This window comes from Rhododendron vialii, chromosome 10a (assembly GCF_030253575.1).
Source record: "Rhododendron vialii isolate Sample 1 chromosome 10a, ASM3025357v1".
Lineage (NCBI taxonomy): Eukaryota > Viridiplantae > Streptophyta > Magnoliopsida > Ericales > Ericaceae > Rhododendron > Rhododendron vialii.
The window spans coordinates 34575722-34597783 of record NC_080566.1 but is presented as its reverse complement, the minus strand read 5'-3'; the positions used below and the strand labels follow the sequence as shown (position 1 = coordinate 34597783).

At 38.2% G+C, this 22062-nt stretch overlaps 2 protein-coding genes across 3 annotated transcripts in view; both read left to right on the top strand.

Annotated features, from left to right (window-relative positions):
* Nucleotides 1–13728, top strand: part of LOC131304274 (probable mannitol dehydrogenase) — a 40463-nt gene extending 26735 nt beyond the window's left edge. The window contains exons 1-5 of one of the 2 annotated variants that reach the window (XM_058331457.1): nucleotides 7916–8013; nucleotides 10061–10177; nucleotides 11932–12445; nucleotides 12548–12701; nucleotides 13425–13728. In XM_058331457.1, the coding sequence (XP_058187440.1) occupies nucleotides 7916–8013; nucleotides 10061–10177; nucleotides 11932–12445; nucleotides 12548–12701; nucleotides 13425–13627 (1086 nt within the window). In that variant the 3' untranslated portion in view covers nucleotides 13628–13728. Of the gene's footprint in view, nucleotides 1–7915; nucleotides 8014–10060; nucleotides 10178–11931; nucleotides 12446–12547; nucleotides 12702–13424 lie in introns of those variants that run through there. The other variant, XM_058331456.1, reaches the window with a different exon arrangement.
* On the top strand, nucleotides 1749–4279 carry LOC131304273 (probable mannitol dehydrogenase). Its single transcript, XM_058331454.1, has 5 exons — nucleotides 1749–1969; nucleotides 2117–2230; nucleotides 2799–3312; nucleotides 3412–3565; nucleotides 3766–4279. The coding sequence occupies exons 1-5, from the start codon at nucleotides 1872–1874 to the stop codon at nucleotides 3966–3968; spliced, it is 1083 nt and encodes a 360-aa protein (XP_058187437.1). The 5' UTR covers nucleotides 1749–1871; the 3' UTR covers nucleotides 3969–4279.
* Nucleotides 13729–22062: the final 8334 nt, after the last annotated feature.

The window sequence follows — 22062 nt, the reverse complement described above, 5'->3', positions numbered from 1 at the left end:
CTTGTTCTACTCCGCTTCCCTCCAACTCAAAGTTATCACAACATGATGGTGACCTTTTGGATGATCCCACTATTTATCGTAGTATGGTCGGTGGTCTGCAGTATCTTACCCTTTCTCGACCAGATATCGCCTTTGCGGTCAATCAAGTGTGCCAGTTTATGCAACATCCCAGGACCTCCCACCTTCAAGTCGTCAAACGGATCTATCGCTATATTAAAGGAACCATTGAACATGGCCTCTCATTTCATTATTCTTCTGATAATACCATTCAGGCTTTTTCCGACGCTGATTGGGCTGTGTCTTTAGATGATCGACGCTCTACCACAGGTGCATGTATTTTCCTTGGTCCGAATCTACTCACATGGACCGCAAAAAAACAATCCACTGTCTCTCGATCAAGTACCAAAGCGGAGTATTGAGCTCTTGCCACCACCACTGCTGAACTACGCTGGCTTGGTTATCTCTTCCGTGAACTTGGCCTCCCACTGCGGTCCCCGCCTTGTGTTTTTTGTGATAACATTTCCGCTCTTCACATGGCTGCTAATCCCATCTTCCATGCTCGCACTCGTCATATTGAAATTGATTATCACTTTACACGGGAATTACTGGCTCGCGGGGCTTTACGCATTCAGTATGTGCCTTCTGAATTGCAGCTAGCAGATATCTTTACCAAAAGACTCCCTTGCGAACGTTTTGTGTCCCTTGCCAGCAAGCTCAACCTCCACTCTGTTCCATCTCGCTTGAGGGGGCGTAAAGGAAGTCAATCATAATCCTATGATTCCCCAATCATAGTCCCATGATTCCCCCAATCATAATCCCATGATTAATTTGCTCCATTTGTACCAATTAGTGATATTCATTCCTTGTAATTAGCTCATGTAATCAACTATATATTGACTAATGTACAGAGTACCCAGAATAAGGGTCTTTCATTTCTTTTACTTTGTTTTCTCGTTCACCACCGACCACCAGCTACCAGATCTGAGCTTCCACCGTGAGGACGGAACGAAAAGACCCACTGCACCATGGCCGGAGTCCATCCCGGACTCGACAACTGGAAAAGCTGAAACCGAAGTTGTGGAAACGATGGAAAAGAGAAGAAGGAAGGGGAGATTAGGGGGGGAAAAAAGGGAGGAAGGAGGGAGAGGAGGGGGGCGGCAGCCCCTCCCCCCAAACGATAAACCTTCCGGTAGAAAAGTTCAGAGAGAGAGAGAGAGAGACTCTACAGGATTGGGAAGTTCAAAACAACGATCTCTACCAAAGTTGTCAAATCCGTTCCGTACCGGTGCGTAAACGGAACGCAAAAAGTCATGTTCCGTTCCGGTTGAAATACCAGCCTGTTCCGGCCAATACCGGGTGTACCGGACAATACCGGCCTGTTCCGGACATATTCCGGTGTTCCGGCCGGTACAAAATTACCCTCTCTCTCTCTCTTTTTTTTTTTTTTGTACATTTTATTTATGTTTATACTTAAAATATGGTAGATATATATTAAATATATATATAAAATATTAATTGCGGTAAATCCGGAACGGTACCGGAATACAGCCCGGTACCGGTACATACCATTCCAGTAGTGAAAACGGTACGCTGGCGGTACGGTATTGACAACTTTGGTCTCTACTCACGCTTCCTGTGGGCTTGCTAGTTGATTCGACACCTCATGGATTACGTCAGCCCCACTCCCACATTCTTTTTTACTACTGTACTTAACTTTGATTAATCAAAGCAAGCTCCTGCAAGACTACAGGCCGTTTCCAAACGCTCTCTATATATAGCAATGCCATCCCAGTGACTCCAATGTCTGTCTCTCTCTCTCTCTCCCTCCGTGTAGCAAACAAATTCATCTCTCTCTGTCTCTCTCTCTCTCAATGGCGAAAGCACCGGAAGAAGAGCACCCCGTGAAGGCGTTCGGATGGGCGGCCAGGGACACTTCTGGAGTCCTGTCTCCGTTCAATTTCTCTAGAAGGTTAGAGTTTGTCTGTGGACGGATTCTTCATTTTTTTTTTTACCAGCTAACAATGAATTGATCGAAATCAAGTAATTTGTTTGGGTTCTGTTCTGTTTTGTTTTGTTTCTTCTTTGAAATTGAGAGTGATTGTGGCGACGTTTTCAGGGTCACAAAAGATGAAGATGTGAGTTTCAAGATTTTGTACTGTGGGATTTGCCACTCTGATCTTCACAGCGTGAAGAATGACTGGGGAAATTCCACTTATCCCCTCCTCCCTGGGTACGTTTTCAATGAAAAATATACTCCATGATTATGAGCGTATATATAGTTTGACCAAAAATGGTTAGACGGTTACTGTACACACTTACGATATACACTTTCGTATTTTGAACCACAAAAAATGTATATCTTACAACAAAATCTCGCAATTGAATACCAAAAAAATTTGTTTCTTTGACCAGAAAAATTCATAACCAACACCACAAAATTTCGTAACTTTTGCAGAGTCTTTTTTTGACTTGAGAAGACTTTTTTTAACTGTGAGAATTCAAATGGATTTATATATTTTGCCACAAAAATCTAATAACACCAGCGACAAAATTCATAAAATTAATGGTTAAAAAAGTTGAAATGGTGGATTAATCTTATGAATTTTGTGGTTTCATTATATGAATTTTTCAAGGCCTATTGGCTAAAGCTTATTCTTCTGTGTTTTTTTTGCTAAGCGCCTATTGACTAAAGCTATAGAACATGTATTAAGCAAGATCAAGATAATTTACTTTCTGCTAGAGCTGATTTTGTCAATAACAACAACGCATAAAAGCATGAACATGATTGATATATGCAGGCATGAGGTTGTGGGAGTGGTGACAGAAGTTGGCAGCAAGGTACAGAAGTACAAAGTTGGAGACAGAGTCGGGGTGGGTGGCATGGTTGGAGCCTGTCACACATGCGAAAACTGCGAGAACAACCTCGAAAACTACTGTCCCAAAGTGATACTAACTTACAATGCCGTGGATTATGACGGAACCAAGACATACGGAGGTTATTCTGATCACATGGTCGCTAACGAGCGCTATATCGTTCAGATTCCTGACAATCTGCCTCTTGATGTTGCTGCTCCCCTCCTCTGTGCTGGGATCACGACTTACAGCCCACTGAGATATTTCGGGCTTGATAAGCCTGGTACGAAAGTGGGTGTGGTGGGGCTAGGTGGGTTGGGCCATGTGGCTGTTAAATTTGCCAAGGCTTTCGGAGCTATAGTGACTGTTATAAGTACCTCCCCCAGCAAGAAGCAGGAAGCTATCGAAGCACTTGGTGCCGATTCATTCTTGGTCAGCGGTAATCAAGACGAAATGCAGGTATATCCTACTTTCCACCTGCGAGTGATATTAAACATTAGAGATTCGTAAGTTTGTAGCGAAATTAAACATATTGACAAGTGGAGTTATTATATATAGGCTGCAATGGGTACTTTGGATGGAATCATTGACACAGTATCTGCATTTCATGCGCTGGTACCATTGTTGTTTCTGTTGAAGTCTCATGGAAAGATCATCATGGTTGGTGCTCCAGAAAAGCCACTCGATTTACCGGTCTTTCCTTTGATCATGGGTAAGAGCTTTTCCAATTCACTATAACCGTAATCATACATTGAAGCTTACTCGTCGAGGGTCTTTTTCCTTCATTTAGGTTGCAAATTCGCAAGGTCTAAATAGCATAGCCAACTCTGTCTGCATTTTTGTTGTATATGAGTGCGTGTCTCTCGTTTCTTCTATTTAACTAGTATGTCCTATCGGACTTGGGTATTACAGGGAGGAAGATGGTAGCTGGAAGTGGCGGTGGTGGAATGAAGGAAACGCAAGAGATGATCGATTTTGCTGGCAAACACAACATTACTCCAAAAATTGAGGTCATTCCAATGGACTATGTGAACACAGCTATGGAGCGTCTCGCCAAAGCTGATGTTAAATACCGGTTCGTCCTTGACATTGGAAACACGCTGAAAGCTGCTTAGTCGATCGACCTAGGTTATTCTTCCGAGATATGAATTACGTTGGTGGTGTGATATGGCCACGTGAAAGGGCGAATTGGATGGTGTGTAATGTCTTGTTAAGTTTTTTTGTTGTTTGGCTTCTGTTGTCAGTTTTGAAATATTCTCTATTTTTTTTTAATAACGCAATTAGTCGATGATCCGTTAGTTGTACATTTCGCTTGGTAAGAGCTTGATATGTTTTTGTATCTTGATTGTGTTTACATGTACTCTATTCTATGATTTCCTATTTTGGCAAAAATAATGTATTCTAGTCATGCTTTAGTTTAAAACTACGTACACTGCTTGATTGCCTCTAGTGGCTCTGTTTGTATTGTGCTTTAGATTTTTGAACTCTTTTGTGGTACCATATTTTGATCAATACTAGCGCAGGGTATGTGTAGTCGATATCGATGGAAATATTGTACTCCCTTGATCTCGGGAAAATAATTCACTATGAAAGGCGCATAATTTTAGGATCAAACCATAAAGTGTTTATGTGTATAAATTTTATATTTTTGGGGAGAGAGAGAGAGAGAGATTTCTTTTAGAAGATGTCTACGCCGTCTGCAACTTTAATATGTCATTACTACCGATCAAGCTCAACCTGCCTATGGTATTCCCACCTCAAGATTGGAAGAGTACCCGCCGTGATGAGCGATCCCCTAGAAACCTTTCCGAACTATCAGGGGGTTATTTAAGTGGGCCAACAGGTGAAATATGATCGTTAAGTGGGCCAACAGGTGAAATATATGATCGTTACTGCCTGTTAAGTACCGGAGGGTCAAATTTGGCATCTCAGAAAAATAGTTGTCGTCATGGGATTCCGTTTGTTGACTAGACGGTCAACTGAAGATATGGTGTAAGTGGAGTATGATTATAAACCGAAGGGATTGGGTTGTCAATTCCCAAAGATGGAGGGGGAATCGGTCTAAGTAGCAAACCTCAGGAGGTGTGGGTGAAATTTACCCTAAGTAAAATTTTGGGACGCGGGGAGCTGCTGTCCCTTTAAGGGGCAACAGCCTACTGTCCTGGCCGAGCGGGGCTCGCTTCGGTCTCGCTTCAATGATCGGAAATGTTCACTTCGTAAAGCTTGTCGAGTAGAACAAGTGTGTCATAAATTAGCTCGATCGGATATCATTAAGTGCCTTATCGAAACATTATCAAATCCACTGGAACCCATTATTGGCAAGTTATATGTGTTCCGATAAGGCATTTAATGATATCCGATCAAGCTAGTTTTTGGTACACTTATTCAACTTGACGAGCTTTACAAAGTGAACGCTACCGATTGTTAGGATCGTCACACACAAGCACACGATTTATGAGTATAAAACAGTAAAGAAATCAACACAGAGATATATGTGGTTCCCCAATTCCGGGTACGTCCATGAGAGCGAGAATGGCTGTTGTTCTTATTATCACAGTACAAAATAGGGTTTACAACAGAGAGTCTTTATACCTACTCTATTCTAACCCTAACCTGATACGCTCCACTCGTTGCACTTCGGCTCCACTCTGGCATCTGGCCTTCTTTCTAGAATTCCTTAGTATCTCTTCACACTTAACATATGAGCCACAGTACTAACACCGATTATCAAAGTGAAACTGGAGCGAGCCCCGATTGACCGGGACAACAGGCTGCTGCCCCTTGAAAGGGACAGCAGCTCCCCTGCCTCCAATATTTTGTGGCATAAAGAGAACATTTTAGGACCCAGCGCATATTTAAGAAAGTAGGCCCTTTGTAGATTTTACAACCAAAATGGTGGAAAGATGAGACAATTTAAAAAAAAAATTATTATTATTATTCAATAAGTTAAATTGCTGAAATTGTACGTGTAATTACAAAATTTAAAACAATCACTGAGAGATCAATCTTCTTGCATTTTAGCTGCAAAAGTGCTAATTATGCCAGTATAATTAATTTTTCACTTATTTAACATTCTCATTTTGAGCAAATATCATTTTATAAACTTTATATTTATTGAACACTACACAACTCTTTTGGGACCCTCGTTGCAACAAAAGTTTAGAGCCCCAAGGTGAACGTCTTATTTGTCTTTGCCCAAGACTGGTACTAATCCCAATTGATCAGAAAATTATTATTTTCTCTCGGAGCACTCCAAGGATGTTCTCCACCAAATAGGTGTGGCTCCACCACCAAGTATGTGGCTCCCACACAATTGTATGATGGAGAAGGCTTTTGGAGCATCACTTAGCGGTATTCCTGAAGCACTGAATAATTACTGTCTATACACATCAATTTTTTTTCATGAATATTTACCTATTTTTCCGAGTCGTCTTTTTTTTTTTTTTTTTTTTGGTTCATGAGAGTATTACGGGATACATTAATGTCTTGTTCTCTTCCATTTTCAAAAAAAAAATTTCAAAAAATACCCTTTAGATTCCCCTACTTTCAACATTTCTCTCTCTATCTTTCTTCACTTATTACCCCAACTATTTATCAAAAAAAAATTCAAAACACAAACCAAACGAAGCATAAAAGATTTGAATCATGAGTATATTTCTTGAAAAAATCTTTAAAAAATGAATTCAAAGAAAATACAAATAAAATCTGACTAGGCCTGCACACTGTCAGGATCGGATAAGTTTTTTAAGAATCCAATGACCAAAGCGCAATACACAATTTCAAGAAATTGAGATATATGTTCGAACTAAAAGTCCGATAGACCTAACCGAACGAATCAGGGAATCATGGTTAGGTTCAGTTTTTGTCCAGGGTTTCCAATTTAAGCAAAACATGCATTTCATCCATCGGGAGGAATTGATAGGTCATAAACTCATAGGATTAGGAGTATATCATATTTTTTTTTCATTTTGGGTATAATTACATTTTACCCCTTGGATTTTAAAATACACAAACACCAAGAAGTTTATGACATAACAATAGGTAAAAGTAGGAGTATTTACTATGAGAAATGATTTTTGTCACTTTCTTTTTTGTTAACACCACTCCCGTGTATCTTTGCACCAAAAATACACATGCAGAAGAGTGAAGTTAACAAAAACGGGAATGACAAAATCAGCACCCTTTACTATACTGCTATTTATGTTAAAATACCTACTTTACGTCTCAGTTAACTCATGATTCCATACCAAAAGTTCGTGGACCAAATCATGTACTACAGTTTTCAAATATTTTCATTCGTGTTCGGATTATAAATCAACGGATCAAAACAAAAACGTCCGGTTTGGATAGGTAGTTTTGATTTTCGTTGCCACCCCAAATCTGACTAATTAACCTCTTGGAAGAGTCAAAAAGCTTGTTGATATTTAACCAAAAAAAAAGTGTTTGTAGTCCAATGGTATTTCCTGATCATTCTTTATCGGAGGCCAAGATTTGAGCCCTGTCAGAGTCTCCTGTGATTCAGGACTATAAACAGTTTTTGAACCCCTGCACTATGGAGTAACTTTTACAAACCCGCTAATGTATACCGCTTGGCAAAATACCTCCCGAAAGGAACTATATAGATGATTCCAGAATAGTTTCCACTGGTTATTTGCGTGAGCGGGCGCCCAGGATATCGAGACCCATCTAGCCACACCTCACCAATTACGTCGCCCCTAGCCCACCACATTGATTCCGTGCCATAATATCGGAACGCTCTCGGCTCTATAACAATAAGTCTAGGTACACTACATCTAACCACTATACCATCTACTACATGTTTTGTAGGGCTCATCTAACCACTATACCATCGGAACGCTCTCGGCTCTATAACAATAAGTCTAGGTACAATACATCTAACCACTATACCATCTACTACATGTTATGTAGCATATCTCGCTCTATAAATACCATCGCAATCCCATGTGTCCAGTACCTCTCGTTCTCTCCCCCTCCATCTACAAAGAGAAACAAATCTCTCTCTCTCTCTCTCTCTCTCTCTCTCTCTCTCTCTCTCTCTCAGATGGGGAAGGCACCGGAAGAAGAACACCCAGTGAAGGCATTCGGATGGGCGGCCAGAGACACTTCTGGGGTCCTCTCTCTATTCAAGTTCTCTAGGAGGTTAGCATTTCTCATAGGGGTTTCTATAATTTTTAACTTTGTGTCCGGTTCAGCTTTTCAGCTTTCACGTCCATTTGATTAATTATGGGACTAATTCTACAGTCGGTCCCAATTAAAGAAGAGGAAAACTCTGTATGGACTGACTCTAAAGAAATTGATATCACTAAGCAGTGCCGGCCCCTACATTTAGATTGCCTAAGCCCGATCTAAAAAAGAAAATAAAAAAAAGAATAAAAACAAGATTATATTATCCATTTAGCTTGAATTACGTCACCCGGGTATAGTGCTTTATGATTAACACGATCCTATTTAAAGAAAATAACTTCTCCTTGCATTTTTTGAAGCAGATTCTTCAATTATTAGATCATCATACTTTAACTTATCAAAATACTTATTTTTAATTGATATCATAGCTATTCCATTTAATCTTTCATGTGACATGATAGTCTGAAGATAAGTTTTTATCAACTTCAACTTCGAAAAATTCCTCTCAGCCGAAACTATGATCGGAATAGTCAACAAAATTCGATAAGCAACCTAAACCAGTTAGAAACCGCCACCTTTCCAATAAGACCTTATAAAATCAAGGATGTCAATCAATTTTGTTTTCAAATGTCTAAATTCTTGGAATAACTTCTTCTCGTGAATATCAACATGTTGATTGTATTCCAAGAAACTTTATAGTTTAGCACAATGCTCCATCAATTGCTCTTCAGCAACATTCTTGAATTTCATGTTAAACAAAAATCCAACGATTGCTTCATAAAGTTCAAATTGCTCAAACCGGTCCTTAACTGATGCAAGAGCTTGATCTATGATGCGGAGGAAATAAGAAAATTTTAAACGATCTTCCGGTGATAGACTTTTATTGGCATCATCGATCTTCTACATCCTCATCAAATTGCTTCTTTCTTTGAACAACTTTTTTTTTTTTGTAAATACCAATTCAAAACAAAGTAGTGTGCGTGTATGAAATGAATCAGATTTCATACTTATTTTTTCTTATGAATTTATTATGCTCCACTTTTGTCTACTACCACCAACTATACTAATTTATTAATGCTCCACTAACCGAATAAAGAAAATAAGAAGTTCACTTACTGAGAAAGAGAAACAAAAAGTACGGTATTGAAAGACTAGAGAGTAGAGAGAGAACCTTAGGCTTGAATTTGCTCTTAATCAAAACAAAAAAACAGCTTCTCACAAGTCGGCGTTGGCGTTCAGCATTGTTCTTTACTTCTTCACAGAATCAGAGTAAGGGTTTATACCAGGTAAATTTGGGGCAAATCAAAGTAAGGGTTTCGCACAATCCTGTCTCTCCTCGTTTTGGCTATAGCGTCTCTTTTCTTTTTTCCTTCTTATCTGAAGCCCTCCTAATTTTCTCTCTTACTAATTTGCCCTCTTATTTTTTTTATCTGTTATTTACCCAATGTATCGAAAACCTCTCTTTGCGCACCCTCTTAATTTTCTTAAGTATCATAATTTTTTAAAGTGGGTGGAAACCATAAATATTTACTTTTTATAACAAATTTGTACACAATTTTTCGGATGATGCCCCTCGATATATTTTTGTTGGATTTCTAATATTTTTTGAATACATACATTTTTTTTTTGTTGCCCCTTGCCGGGGGTTGCCCGAGCCCGCCGGCTTGCGGGGCTTACCCCCTGGCCGGCCTTGGTACTAAGAGATTTTGAACATGTGACATTAAGAGAGAGCAAACTCTCAAGTCTAAGCCACCACAAGGACAACGGTTCGCGTTGGCACAACCGTTGTCCTAGTGGAATGAGGATGTGGGATTTGGTTTTTCCTTTTTCTGAAAAACCCAAAACAAATTATTTTTGGCTATTGTTTTGGGGTTTGAGATAAAAATGAATTGAACTGAACTGAGAAAGAAAATGCGTTTTGGGTTTTGTGGAAAACCCTAAAACCAAATAAGCCAAAGCCCCAAATGGCTGTAGCGATTGTTCGGGGTTGTGAGACAGAATTGGGAAATGTATTTAAAAAATGTTTTGTTTGGAAATTGATTTATTTTGGTGATGTTTTCAGGTTAACGGGAGATGAGGATGTGAGGTTCAAGATTTTGTATTGTGGGATTTGCCACTCTGATCTTCACAGTTTGAAGAATGAATGGGAAAATTCCACTTACCCCTTGTCCCTGGGTACGTTTCAATTACATTCTCCATGATTATGATTAGTTGTGTCATGGGTGTGCTTTTTGATTCTACTCCTTGATTTTTTCAAGTATATTGTTGGATTTGGTACATATACGTTTTTGAAATTCTACTTCATTAGTGGTTTGAGCTTTCGATTATTGTTTCTGGCCTTCCGGCTTGTAGGTATAAATTAGTTGAATGTTACGTGCTTATTTCCTATAGATTCTTACAATGTTATTGTCAACCCAGAAAATGTTGTGGTGGTAATTGTACTCGATTTAGAATACTGATGTGGTGTCTGGAAGTGATTTTGAACGCACAGAGATCACAACAACACTCGCCCATTTATTGATGGGAGTTTATAAATACAACTGCGAATTTACTGCATGTAGCTTTTTGCTAACTTAAATCACAAATCTTATAAAAATTTGCTATCATATAACCTCAAAATAGCTGTGAACTTCCAAAATTATCCTTCCCTACTCCAACCAAGTATTTCGGCCAAAATTTTGAAACGTTCGCTCTCTGTTTTCTGAAACCCACTTCTGAAAACCAGTTCTAAAAACCCTAGAGTTTGAAATTTTGGCAGAATTCCGAGTTTTAGAATATGATATTGTTTTCAATTTTCAAACTCTAGAGTTTGAAATTGTGGCGTAATTTCAAGTTTTAGAATATGACAATGTCGGGACAGAACCAGGCTAAAAATAGAGTGTTGAGTTACCTCTTGCTATGATTTCGGCTCTAAAACTACAACATCCATGGCTCCCTCTTCCTTGTCAACTTCCATTTCCATTGCACAACCTTCCAATCCCCAATCAAAATGCACATTGCTCTTATATGTTGGGTCAAATACTTCTTCTTTACCAATGGAGGGAGAGGTAACAATCGAGGTTTCCATTGAGAGTTAGGAGGTGTGAAGTAAGAGTTCGGAGGCAGATGTCGACTGGGTTTATGGTGGGAGATGGGAGCTCAACAATGGAGGTGGCCTGGAACGGCCAGAAGAACCAGAAGCAAAAAAATATCCCCTGGAAGAAGATGGGAAAAAATGGAGGGAAATGTGGGTTATGGGGTATATAGGTTTTGGATGTGGTTATATGTTTGTGGTTGTATGTAATAAAAGTAGGGGTATTTTTGTCCATTTTTATAAGGGCATTTTTGTCCGAATATTATTTACTTAAAAACAAGTTACATGCAGTAAATTTACCGTTGTATTTATAAACTCCCTTATTGATTTCAAATTGAGAAATTACAAAGATTACTAACTCTCGCTCGCTCCCGTATATTTATCCTTTTACTCTCACACACAATGTTCTTGTCCTCCCTTTCAATTCTGTGTTTAACCCATTCACTGGATTCCACGAATCACACACAATCGAAATGCGATATAGTCACGTCTTCTTGACCGAAGAAAGTTGAATTCACACCGAACCAAGACGACAAAAGAACGGGTTTCACTTCATGCCTCGATAATTGACTGATTCCGATGAAGTGCATGGTTGCTTGAACATGTTTTCTTGTTTATTGGCAGACCATTATCTTGTGGAGCTTTCATGACTGCAATACCTTTCTTTCAACTTCTTATTTGTTTTTTGTGTAGAGATTTTGCAAATATATTAAATTCTGCTTCACTATATCTCCAAATGTCCATATTGCTATTATTGATATATGTTCCTTCTTATTTAATTACTACCCGAAACATAAATCGGAGTGAACCCCTTAACCAACTACAATGGATAAACGTGTGATCATGATTGATACACGCAGGCATGAGGTTGTCGGAGCGGTGACCGAGGTTGGCGGCAAGGTAAAGAAGTACAAAGTTGGAGACAGAGTGGGGGTGGGTTTCATGGTTGGAGCCTGTCACACATGTGAAAACTGTGAGAACAACCTCGAAAACTATTGTCCCAAAATGATACCCACATACAATTCCGTGAATTATGATGGAACCAAGACGTACGGAGGTTTTTCTGAACACATGATCGCTAACGAGCGCTATATCGTTCGGATTCCTGACAATCTACCTCTTGATGCTGCTGCTCCCCACCTCTGTGCCGGGATCACGACTTACAGCCCACTGAGATATTATGGGCTTGATAAGCCTGGAACAAAAGTGGGTGTGGTGGGCCTAGGTGGGTTGGGCCATGTGGCTGTTAAATTTGCCGAGGCTTTTGGGGCTATAGTGACCGTTATAAGTACCTCCCCGAGCAAGAAGCAGGAAGCTATTGAAGTACTTGGTGCCGATTCGTTCATAGTCAGCACTAATCCACACGAAATGCAGGTATCTTTCTTCCCACCCAGGAGTGATATTGACAATAGAGATTCTTATTTCTTAAGTATGTACGGAGTAGTTACAAAATATTGATGTGTTGAGTTATTATAGGTTGCTGTGGGTACTTTGGATGGCATCATTGACACGGTATCTGCAGTTCATGCTTTGGTACCATTGTTGTTTCTATTGAAGTATCATGGAAAGATCATCATGGTTGGTGCTCCAAATAAGCCACTCGAGTTACCGGTCTTTCCTTTGATTATTGGTAAGCATCTCCGTTTATACATATATGCTTTGGCTTATATATCGAGGCAATTCTTTTTTTTTGAACAGCGAAAAGATTTTATTAATCTTTGAAAGATTACAAAGATTAAAAGGACAAGGAGAAAGACAACAAGTGTCTATCCGAGACCCAAGCCCTTGATTGGCAAGATACTAACCAATGAGAAAACCCAATGGCCAAAGCCCGACACCTAAAAGGCCACAAAGCCCAGATAACACAATAAAGAACCAACATCTGAAAAGACCTAAAAGCCCAAATACGAGGGGATTAACCCAACAATATATCGAGGCAATTCATTTGCTTCATTAAGGTTGAGAGAGTAGCTGTGAACCACCTTCCTGCTTAGGCTTGTGTTTTATTCCCTTCGTCCCATATTGTTCGTCCATCTTTCTATTTTTTTTATGTTCCTATATTTTTAGTCCTTTTCGAATACTTAAGAAATATCCTTAACATAGTAGTTATGACAGTAGTTATGACCGGAGACATATCGTCGTATTGGGCAACAGGGGGAAAGGGAATTAATGCCTTTCAACTTGAGTTTGAATGCAATTCTCAGTTCTTCATTTAGAAAGTTGAAGTGTCATATAATAAACCAAGATTGTGAGACGGAGTGAGTAACTCTTTCCGAGGTTGAAATTTACATGCATTGAGTGTGTCCGCCTTGTTGCTGCTATTTATATGTTACATTTGAATTGGATTTTACAGGGAGGAAGGCCATTGCTGGAAGTTGCATTGGTGGTATGAAGGAGACGCAAGAGATGATCAATTTTGCCGGAAAGCACAACATAACTCCACTAATTGAGGTCATTCCGATGGGCTATGTGAACACGGCTATGGAACGTCTCGTCAAAGCTGATGTTAAATACCGATTTGTCCTTGACGTTGGACACACACTTAAAGCTGCTTAATCTTAGACTCCTAGTCCTAGGTTATGCCTGCAAAGTATGATTTTGGTGTTGGTGTTGGTGTTGGTATGACATGGTCACATATAAGTGTTAAATTTATGGTCTGATCCTTGTTAGTGAACTATATTGAATAAATGAACGGTAATGTGTTTTTGAGCTTGTATGCTCTTCTGTGGTTTTGCTCGTTTCCTACTTTTCAGTAGATTTAGCTCTTACCGACTGTTATTAATTATTTCATGTAAGTGTCGTTAGGCTTCTTGAAATGAAATTTGTTGCTGATCAAAAAAAAAAAAAAAAAAACTAGTCGGGGATCTGATGGTTATACAGGTTGCTTGGGAAGAGCCTGAAATGTTTTTTGTCAATTGATGTGAGTGAATTCCCTCTTCTCTCTATTTTCCTATGGTTTTTAAGTTAATTTTTTGCCTAAATAATGTGGTCTAGCCATGCCTAGTTTTGATTATTTGGTGTTGCTGCTCCTCCCCTCGCAAAAAGTGTGGCACTTGCACGCTTTTGTGAGGAGGAAAACTGCTCCTCCCCTCGCAGAAGTGGGGCGCTTACGCACTTTTGTGAGAAGGAGGAAAACTGCTCCTCGATCACAAAATATATTTTCTTGCTAGTGGTGTTCTGCTTTTATTTGTTTTTCAGCTGCCTTTTATTGTTTTGCTTCTTTAAAGGTGAAATTCTCGTAGGATTTCAACTATTTAAGGGTAAAATTGGGGGCTACCATTACACACAGAATTTGCACTGATGGCACTCAGATTCAAGAAAATATTCTGTGAAAACGTGACACCACGTGTCATAGTGTCAACAATTCATGCTTGTTAATTTACGTGTATTTGAGGTGGCCCTGAAATCGATATGGCCACCCAATCACCATTGTCAGTTCCTCGAACACACACAATAATAAATGAAGAAATTAGTGACACAATGTCAACATGCCTTGAGGCGAGCGCAAAACCGACTTGGCCACCCAATCACCAATGCCAGTTGCTCGAACACACAGAATAACGTAGGAAGAAATTAGTGCGTCAACATGTCGTATAGTGTCACCGTTTGATAGAATCTTTTCTCCTTGGAGATAGAATAGAAACTTGGGTCAAATATTGTCTCCAATGGCTTGGACTTTGCCAAAATAAATAACATGTCACGAAATCATATTTTAGTCCCTGGATACCGGAAAAAGAAATATTATTTCTCTGCAAGTGGAAAAGATCCTATAAGAAATGCCAAAAGTGATGAAGCAATGCTAAATTGCTGACAACAAGAAGCATATAGAGTTCTATTGCCTGCCTTAGATTATTTTTTCATATCTATTTAATTAATGTGATTGGTAAGTAGATAACTGTTGATTTCGAATATTTTATTTCATTGATTTTTTTTTCTCTCACAAGTGTTTTCTGTACTGAAGGCAATCCTAATGTTTAAAAAGAATAACAATGATTCTTAATAATGCCTAAAGATGTAAGAGTACTGGTGATTATTCGTGCTTACAGGCCGATTAAAAAAAAAGGTGCGACACAACACTCTTTTATTACAATTTAAAAAAAAATTATCCTTCCCTTCAAGTGATCACAACTTAACAAACCCAAATGAAAAATTTTATAATTTATTTTATAAAATTCTCTTCAAATAGGATAAACAAAACTAATTTCTTCTAAGAATAGTTTTACAACAAATAATACCACACCCATTGCAAAAGTAGGAGCATATACCCATATGATATTTCTAATTAACTTATGCACAATCATTTGTTGACACTATCAGATCAACCAATACTTATATCACACATGTATACAAAATATAGTTCAACTAGCAACTAATCCACACACACACAAAAATCGTTTAAAACTCCACTTCCCGTAAGTTAACAAATGTTGTTTTTTCTTTAAAATTGAAAGTGATTCTTGCAATTGAATGCTACAATTTGAGTTAATTTTTCCCTTTTCAAATCAAGGGAATGCTACAGGCCTACAACTGAGACAAATTATCAAGCACTACTAATTCGAATCATGAATCCAAGAAATAGGTGAAACAACTTGTTATTGAAAAAAACTAAATTTATTCTTTTCTCACTAAAGTTTCAATAATGTTTTTCTATTATTACCTCAGTTGATGGAAGAAAAGAATTGAATAGAGTTCTCTGATGGATGAGTGGACGTGTACAATGTACAATACCACAATGAGAGTTTAAGATTGGCGATAGGGAGAAGAAAACGTTTTGATAATAAAATGCATATTGTTAAATAAAGAAATAATATATATGTCCCCAAAAAAATGCAACATTGCCTAAGAAGTAAGAAAAGAGGGAGGGAGAGAATAAATTTATTAATGGAGTTGATTGGATGGCTATAACCTGTTGAAATTTTGATCTGACGGCTGAAGAGGTGCTCTTATTTGTATGTGTAGACAAAAACCAAAACCGCTCTATTTTACAATATAGATACCTACTTTACGGTTCAATTAACCAAAAGTTCGGGGACCAAATCATGTACTACAGTTATCAAATATTTTAATTTGTGTTTGGATCATTAATCAACGGATCAGAACGAAAACGTCCAGATTGGACAATTAGACTGGCAGTTATTTCGATTTTCGTTGCCATCCCAAATCTGACTACTTAAATATAACCTCTAGAAGAGCTGAAGGGCTTGCAGCCCAATAAACTTTCTGGTCCTTTTTTATGAGAGGTCAGGATCCGAGCCCTATCAAAAGCGTTTGTGATTCAAGGTTATAAACAACTTTTGGGAATATTCCGAAGTACCAAAAAGATAATAAACAGCCTTTGGGCCTCCTGCCTCTGTAGACTAACTTAGGCCATGTTAGCAATGTGCGGAAAAAATGTATGCGTTGTTAGCATGTCGTTCACAGAAATCAACAAGTTTTGGCATTTTATCTTCTCATTCATAGTAACTCTATTCACAAACCCTTGTACAACTTATTCACTATCGGAAATACCTAACAACTTGATTGCTAGTATAAATCTTTTCTCACAATTTATTTACTACCAGAGACTAATCCCGTTGGTGTATACCGCTTGGCAAAAAACGAAAAGTCTAAAGCAACCAACCGGCATGCGGCAAAAACCAAAAAGTCTAAAGCATTAAACTAGATAGTCTATTGTGGCTTCAAAAACGGACTTTATGCTAATAGAAAATGGTCATCAGTAGCATAGACTAATTTCTGAACGACTAGAGAATAAATCTTTAAAAAAAAGAAAATTAAAATATTGTTATGAAAATACAAAAAGAATCACCGAAATGGAGGACAAATCACTAACTAAAAAATTAAATTAAATTAGTCTAAACTCTCTGGAATTCATATTTGTTGTTTTATAAACTGAACAATTTAAACTTAAACTTATGCTCTTATTTGATTCTATTGATTCTATCAAACAAAACGTGATTTGTTCACTTGTCAATCGGAAATGGGGGACCTGTTGGTCTTGAAATTCCTATTTTCCTACCGATCCAATAATCAAGAAATAATAGGAACGAAGAATAAATGATAAAAATCAGATATACGTGGAAAACCCCAAACGGGTAAAAACCACGGGAAGGAATCAATCACTATCGAAAAATGTTGTATGGTTACAATCGAACTTACTACACAATTGAGAATCCTCACAATTGACTCAAGAACGATAGTCGAATCCTCGTTCACCGTACCCCATGCTTGATTGCCACCACCTCGAATCCTCAAGCCTTCCAAATAACCTTTCGGAAATCCACCGAAGAATGAACCTATGTTAGTTGAAAGAAAATCGAGAACATCTCTTAGAGGTTGACTGTGGTTTCGAAAACTGATGAGAACTCCAAGAAATCAAAGGTAGAAATATCCTTTCATCCTTTGAACCAAGACTTAACGTTTGTTTTTTTTGTATTGCTGCTACTCTGTATTCTCGATGCCCTAGCTGAAAAGGAAAAACCCCTTTTTTTTATAATAATAGCCTTCCGTTCCATCAGGGAATCGATCTGTCACCTCCATCTGCTTTTATTTCATTTGGCTGCCACACTTGATTAGTGGGTCCCAATGGATGCGAGTTTCATAGGGTGATCAATCCGCTCAAAAAGAATATTCACACTCACTCTCAATTATAAATTATGATTCCTTCCACTCTAGTCCTATACAGACTCACTATGCTTAGAAAATATTACTCCTAAAAAGATACAACTCGATAAAGAAAGGAATACATTTGAAAATCCTTTTTGTCAATGGAATTGCCAACCAAAAAATAGCATCGCTCTTTAGAGCTAATAATCTCTCCATTTGGCGCTTCCATGACAAAACCCACTACAAATACAATAACATATTCCTCAGTCGTTAATCTGCTGCAACCACAACTCAACCACAAAAAAATAAGGATTAGAGAAACTAGAGAAAGACGAATTCTACTTCCCCTTTTTGTCTTGGAATGACAAACGATAACGCCCTGCACATGATCAGTGTGTGCCAATACCCAACAAGCAGAACAATGTAGTTAATATGGTAAATAAAAGGAGAAGAGATATTCATAAACCATAACAACCAAGAAGCATAAATCATAAATCAATAGCCATGAAGCATAACAGATAATTTGCCCAAACCATAAGCCAAGAAGTCTCACTGCCATCCAGTAACCCTAAAAAATAGCCAACAAAACCAAGTCATAAGAGAGCCAATAAAGCATCCTTTTAGCAAGTGAAAAAAATAGATAATGCTCCCCCCCCCCCCCCCCCCCCCCCCCCCCCCAAAAAAAAAAAAAAAAAACTTTGTATTCTAGAAAGTCAAAATGAACTTAATAAAATTTTAGAGCGACGGAGGTGACACCCCCGATTTTCACTGTCATTTATAACTATCAACACACTCATCAAGATGAAAACATGAACAAACGGTGTAACGTCTCATCATAGAGATACCGAGAGGACGAATGAAACACAAAACATGGCCGAATGTCAAAGGGTGTGTGTGAATCACGAAAATCATATCAAGCTCAATTCAACAAAGAGGTAGGTTCTCATGTACACTTGGGAGTTTCAAGACGACTCCCCCTCAAGAAGTCAAACTGAGCTGGGTCCTCAGTGTGGTTCAATAAGAAAGTACAAACTCCCCCTCAGAAACACATTATTTTTCCTTTTCTTTTCTTTTTCTCTTTGTATAATCAGACAAATGAAATTCTTTCTTACCCCACTGCCATTTGACGCGAACGCTCAAAGGGAGATTACCTCACCCCAATTGCCCGGTTACTAAGCAAGTGGTCCAACAAGCATACGTTCACAAGGTCTATCCACCTTTTTACGCAAACGCTCAGAGGGAGAATACCTCACTCCAATTGCCCGGTTACTCAATGAACGCCCGGATAGATAGAGAATAAACTAATACCAAATAGGTGCTTTCAGGAGTGAAAAGCAAATAAAACGATAACATCACAAAGGGAATGGTAGCCATAGGTCAATCTCAAAGGGGAAAGAACACGAGAACATGGCAAGGTACATGAAAAGGAGCAATCTATCCTTTACATGAGATGGTGGAAAACACACGGCTATGTAGCATGCAACACTCACCATCTAAATGCCTGTAAGAGTGAGAAATCACACCATATGCTCATGCTCCACCTATAATGTCCATATTCATGGTAAATGAGTGAAAGCAATGCGAAGGATAATGCAGCCCCATAAAAATAAAAATAAAAAATCTTTTTGAGATTTTTCATATATGAATGTTTTTGGATTTTCGTTAATAGAATGCATGCAAAAAAAATACATTATAATTACTCAAAGAACAATAGAAAACAAAAAAAAAAATAGATCGAACCACTAAATAGATGGAATGAATGGATTGGATTCAATTAATGAAACAGATTTATCACCAGACATATAGCGAGAGCAGCCACGGTCAAAAAGCCACATATGACAGTTCCGGGCCTTAAAAGAAGTATGACCAACCACGCAGCACAAATCACTCCTTCTAACCCAAATCGGTCTAGTTTTGAATTGAACTGTTTTTCACCTTATCATAATTAGTATAATTAGGCCTAGATTTCTAATTTTCACTACGCCTAGTAGTAGTTTTCTGGTGATTGAAATTATTGCATGTAACATAAGGATATCCATGCAACTTGACAGTAATGACATGTAGGAATAAATTTAGCATTCTTAACGATGTTAGGCGTTATACCATTGTTGCGAGCAAAATTCACAACATGTGGTTTAATAGATACCTCTTTCGGCTTTGCTTCATACACTTTACCTTCAAGTTGTTTATGTGAACATAAAGTCCAACAGGCGACATATATTGTAGAAAAATCATGTTATGGTTAATGAATCAATAGCAGGGAGTTATGATTTTTCAGTAATTTTTCTTTTTTGATCAGCTATTTTTCGGTACCTTATAAAGCCCAAAACAGTTCTAGGTCACGAGTGTGATTGGGCATCACACTACGAAGGCCTACGCTTATTATGCTGCTATATGATAGAATGTTTTGACTCCGTCATTGAGGTAGTGACCTTAAGCAAATAAGTGGATATAATGTGATTGTCACATGTATTGAACAAGATCTAGATAGTGAACACCCTATGTACATGATAACCGTAATTTTAGAAGGGTAGTTCTACTCCGGTTTATTTGTTGTCCTTAGACCTAAGAGGCTAGTATAATATTAATTTCTTATTCGTGTAACTTTGATATTTACAATCGGTGATGCTGATGTAAAGGCTATATACGGACATGTTGGGTTGTATGGTTTCAATTATATTATATTAGTGCTCAACATGGAATCCATTATTCTCTATTTAAGCGAAAGTATATTCGAGCAATTTTTCACAATAACATTGGACCAAAATAAAATCGGCCGGTGACATTTTCTTTTAAAATGTTTATTTATTATTATAGAAGTATAATATACTAAAAGGTTTTTTTTTTTAACTTTTGGGGTCCAATTAGAAAGTGAAAATTAAGAATTTCAGATACATGAATGAAATTATTCTACGGTTGTGATTCATGTGGAATATAGTATGATGGAATGATATAAATAATTTCGTAGGAAAGGGCCTCACTGATTAATTCTCTATAGTTAGAATGCAATTACAACATGTTGATGGACATGATTGTAATATGTGTATGTGATAATATCTGTATAATGGATTGATCAGGAACAGGGAAAAGTGGTTCCTTAAGAAAGTGGTCCATGATAAGTCATGGGTCTTTCCCACAACTAACTGAATGAGAACCCTAAGGGATCCGCCACTGTTCTCTCCAAAATTGACGTTGCCGATAAATATGTGGCTAGGGTATCCATAGTTGGCCATTAGAACTATTTGAATATTTGAGAGACAGTTATAATGGAGAGAGCAAGGTGAAATACCCAAGGAGGCAATACGCTTTAGTGGATTGCTTAGTGAGAGTTATTCATCCGTGGTGTTATTCACGAAGTTTTTCATTCTATCCGTGAAGTTGTTCGCGGAGTATTCATCCGTGGGTTTATTCACGGAATTTCTATCCGTATCATTTGTGGAGTATTTGATAACACGTGGGTATTCGTTGATTTAAACAGAGTCTGTAATCAAGTGGAGATCTAGAGGTATTTATCTATTCCATATAGATTCCAACAATGGTATCATATCTCAGTTGGTTTCCCCGGGAACACCACAGCATAATGGGGTGGCCGAAAGAAGAAATAGAATACCACTGTTGGAATCTATAAGGAATAGATAAATACCTCTAGATCTCCACTAGATTACAGACTTTGTTTAAATCAACGAATACCCACCTGTTAAAGGTGATGGGGACATCTTGGACCATTGCGCGATGGAGTCAGTCTGGCGTGCGATGGTCAACGGTTAAGCTTTGACTGTTGACCACCACCTGACAATTTGACCATCGCGCGAGGGAGTCAGTCTGGCGTGCGATGGTGCGCCTTAGAGCGCGATGGTTGCGCCTTGGCGCGAGTTAGTAGGGTTTTTTGGCCTTTTGAAGTGGCTTAGAATTAGGTTAGGTTCAAGGGTTTTTCAAACACTCAAAACTCAAATACTCTTCATTCTCGGGGTGTTCTTGATCCGTTTCATCATCGGGGAATCAGAAACCATAAGTAAACTAATCTGGAAGCCTAGATTGGGGTGTCTACAGTAGTGTGATGCCCAATCACACTCGTGACCTAGAACTGTTTTGGGGTTTACAAGGTACTGGAAAATCATAACTCCCTGCTATTGATTCATTAACCATAACATGATTTTTCTGCAATGTCACCCGTTGGACTTTATGTTCACATCTCATGTAGTAGCGAATAATAAAAGTTGTTACCCAATAAACACATATCTATGAATGAAAACAAAAATGCCAAACTATTAACTTAACCAAAAGAAAAACAAGTTCAACAATTGGTTTTCAGGGCATAAGATTAACAGTTTAGATGATGAAGCTCCATGAAATCCAAGGCCTAACTTGTCACTTGTTGGTCTTTGCCC

Excerpts from the sequence above, each read along its gene's own strand:
- LOC131304273 (XM_058331454.1), top strand. The coding sequence starts at position 1,872 with ATGGCGAAAGCACCGGAAGAAGAGCACCCCGTGAAGGCGTTCGGATGG. Across the intron at positions 1,970-2,116 it reads CCGTTCAATTTCTCTAGAAG|GGTCACAAAAGATGAAGATG; the intron begins GTTAGAGTTTGT and ends CGACGTTTTCAG. Across the intron at positions 3,313-3,411 it reads GTAATCAAGACGAAATGCAG|GCTGCAATGGGTACTTTGGA; the intron begins GTATATCCTACT and ends TATTATATATAG.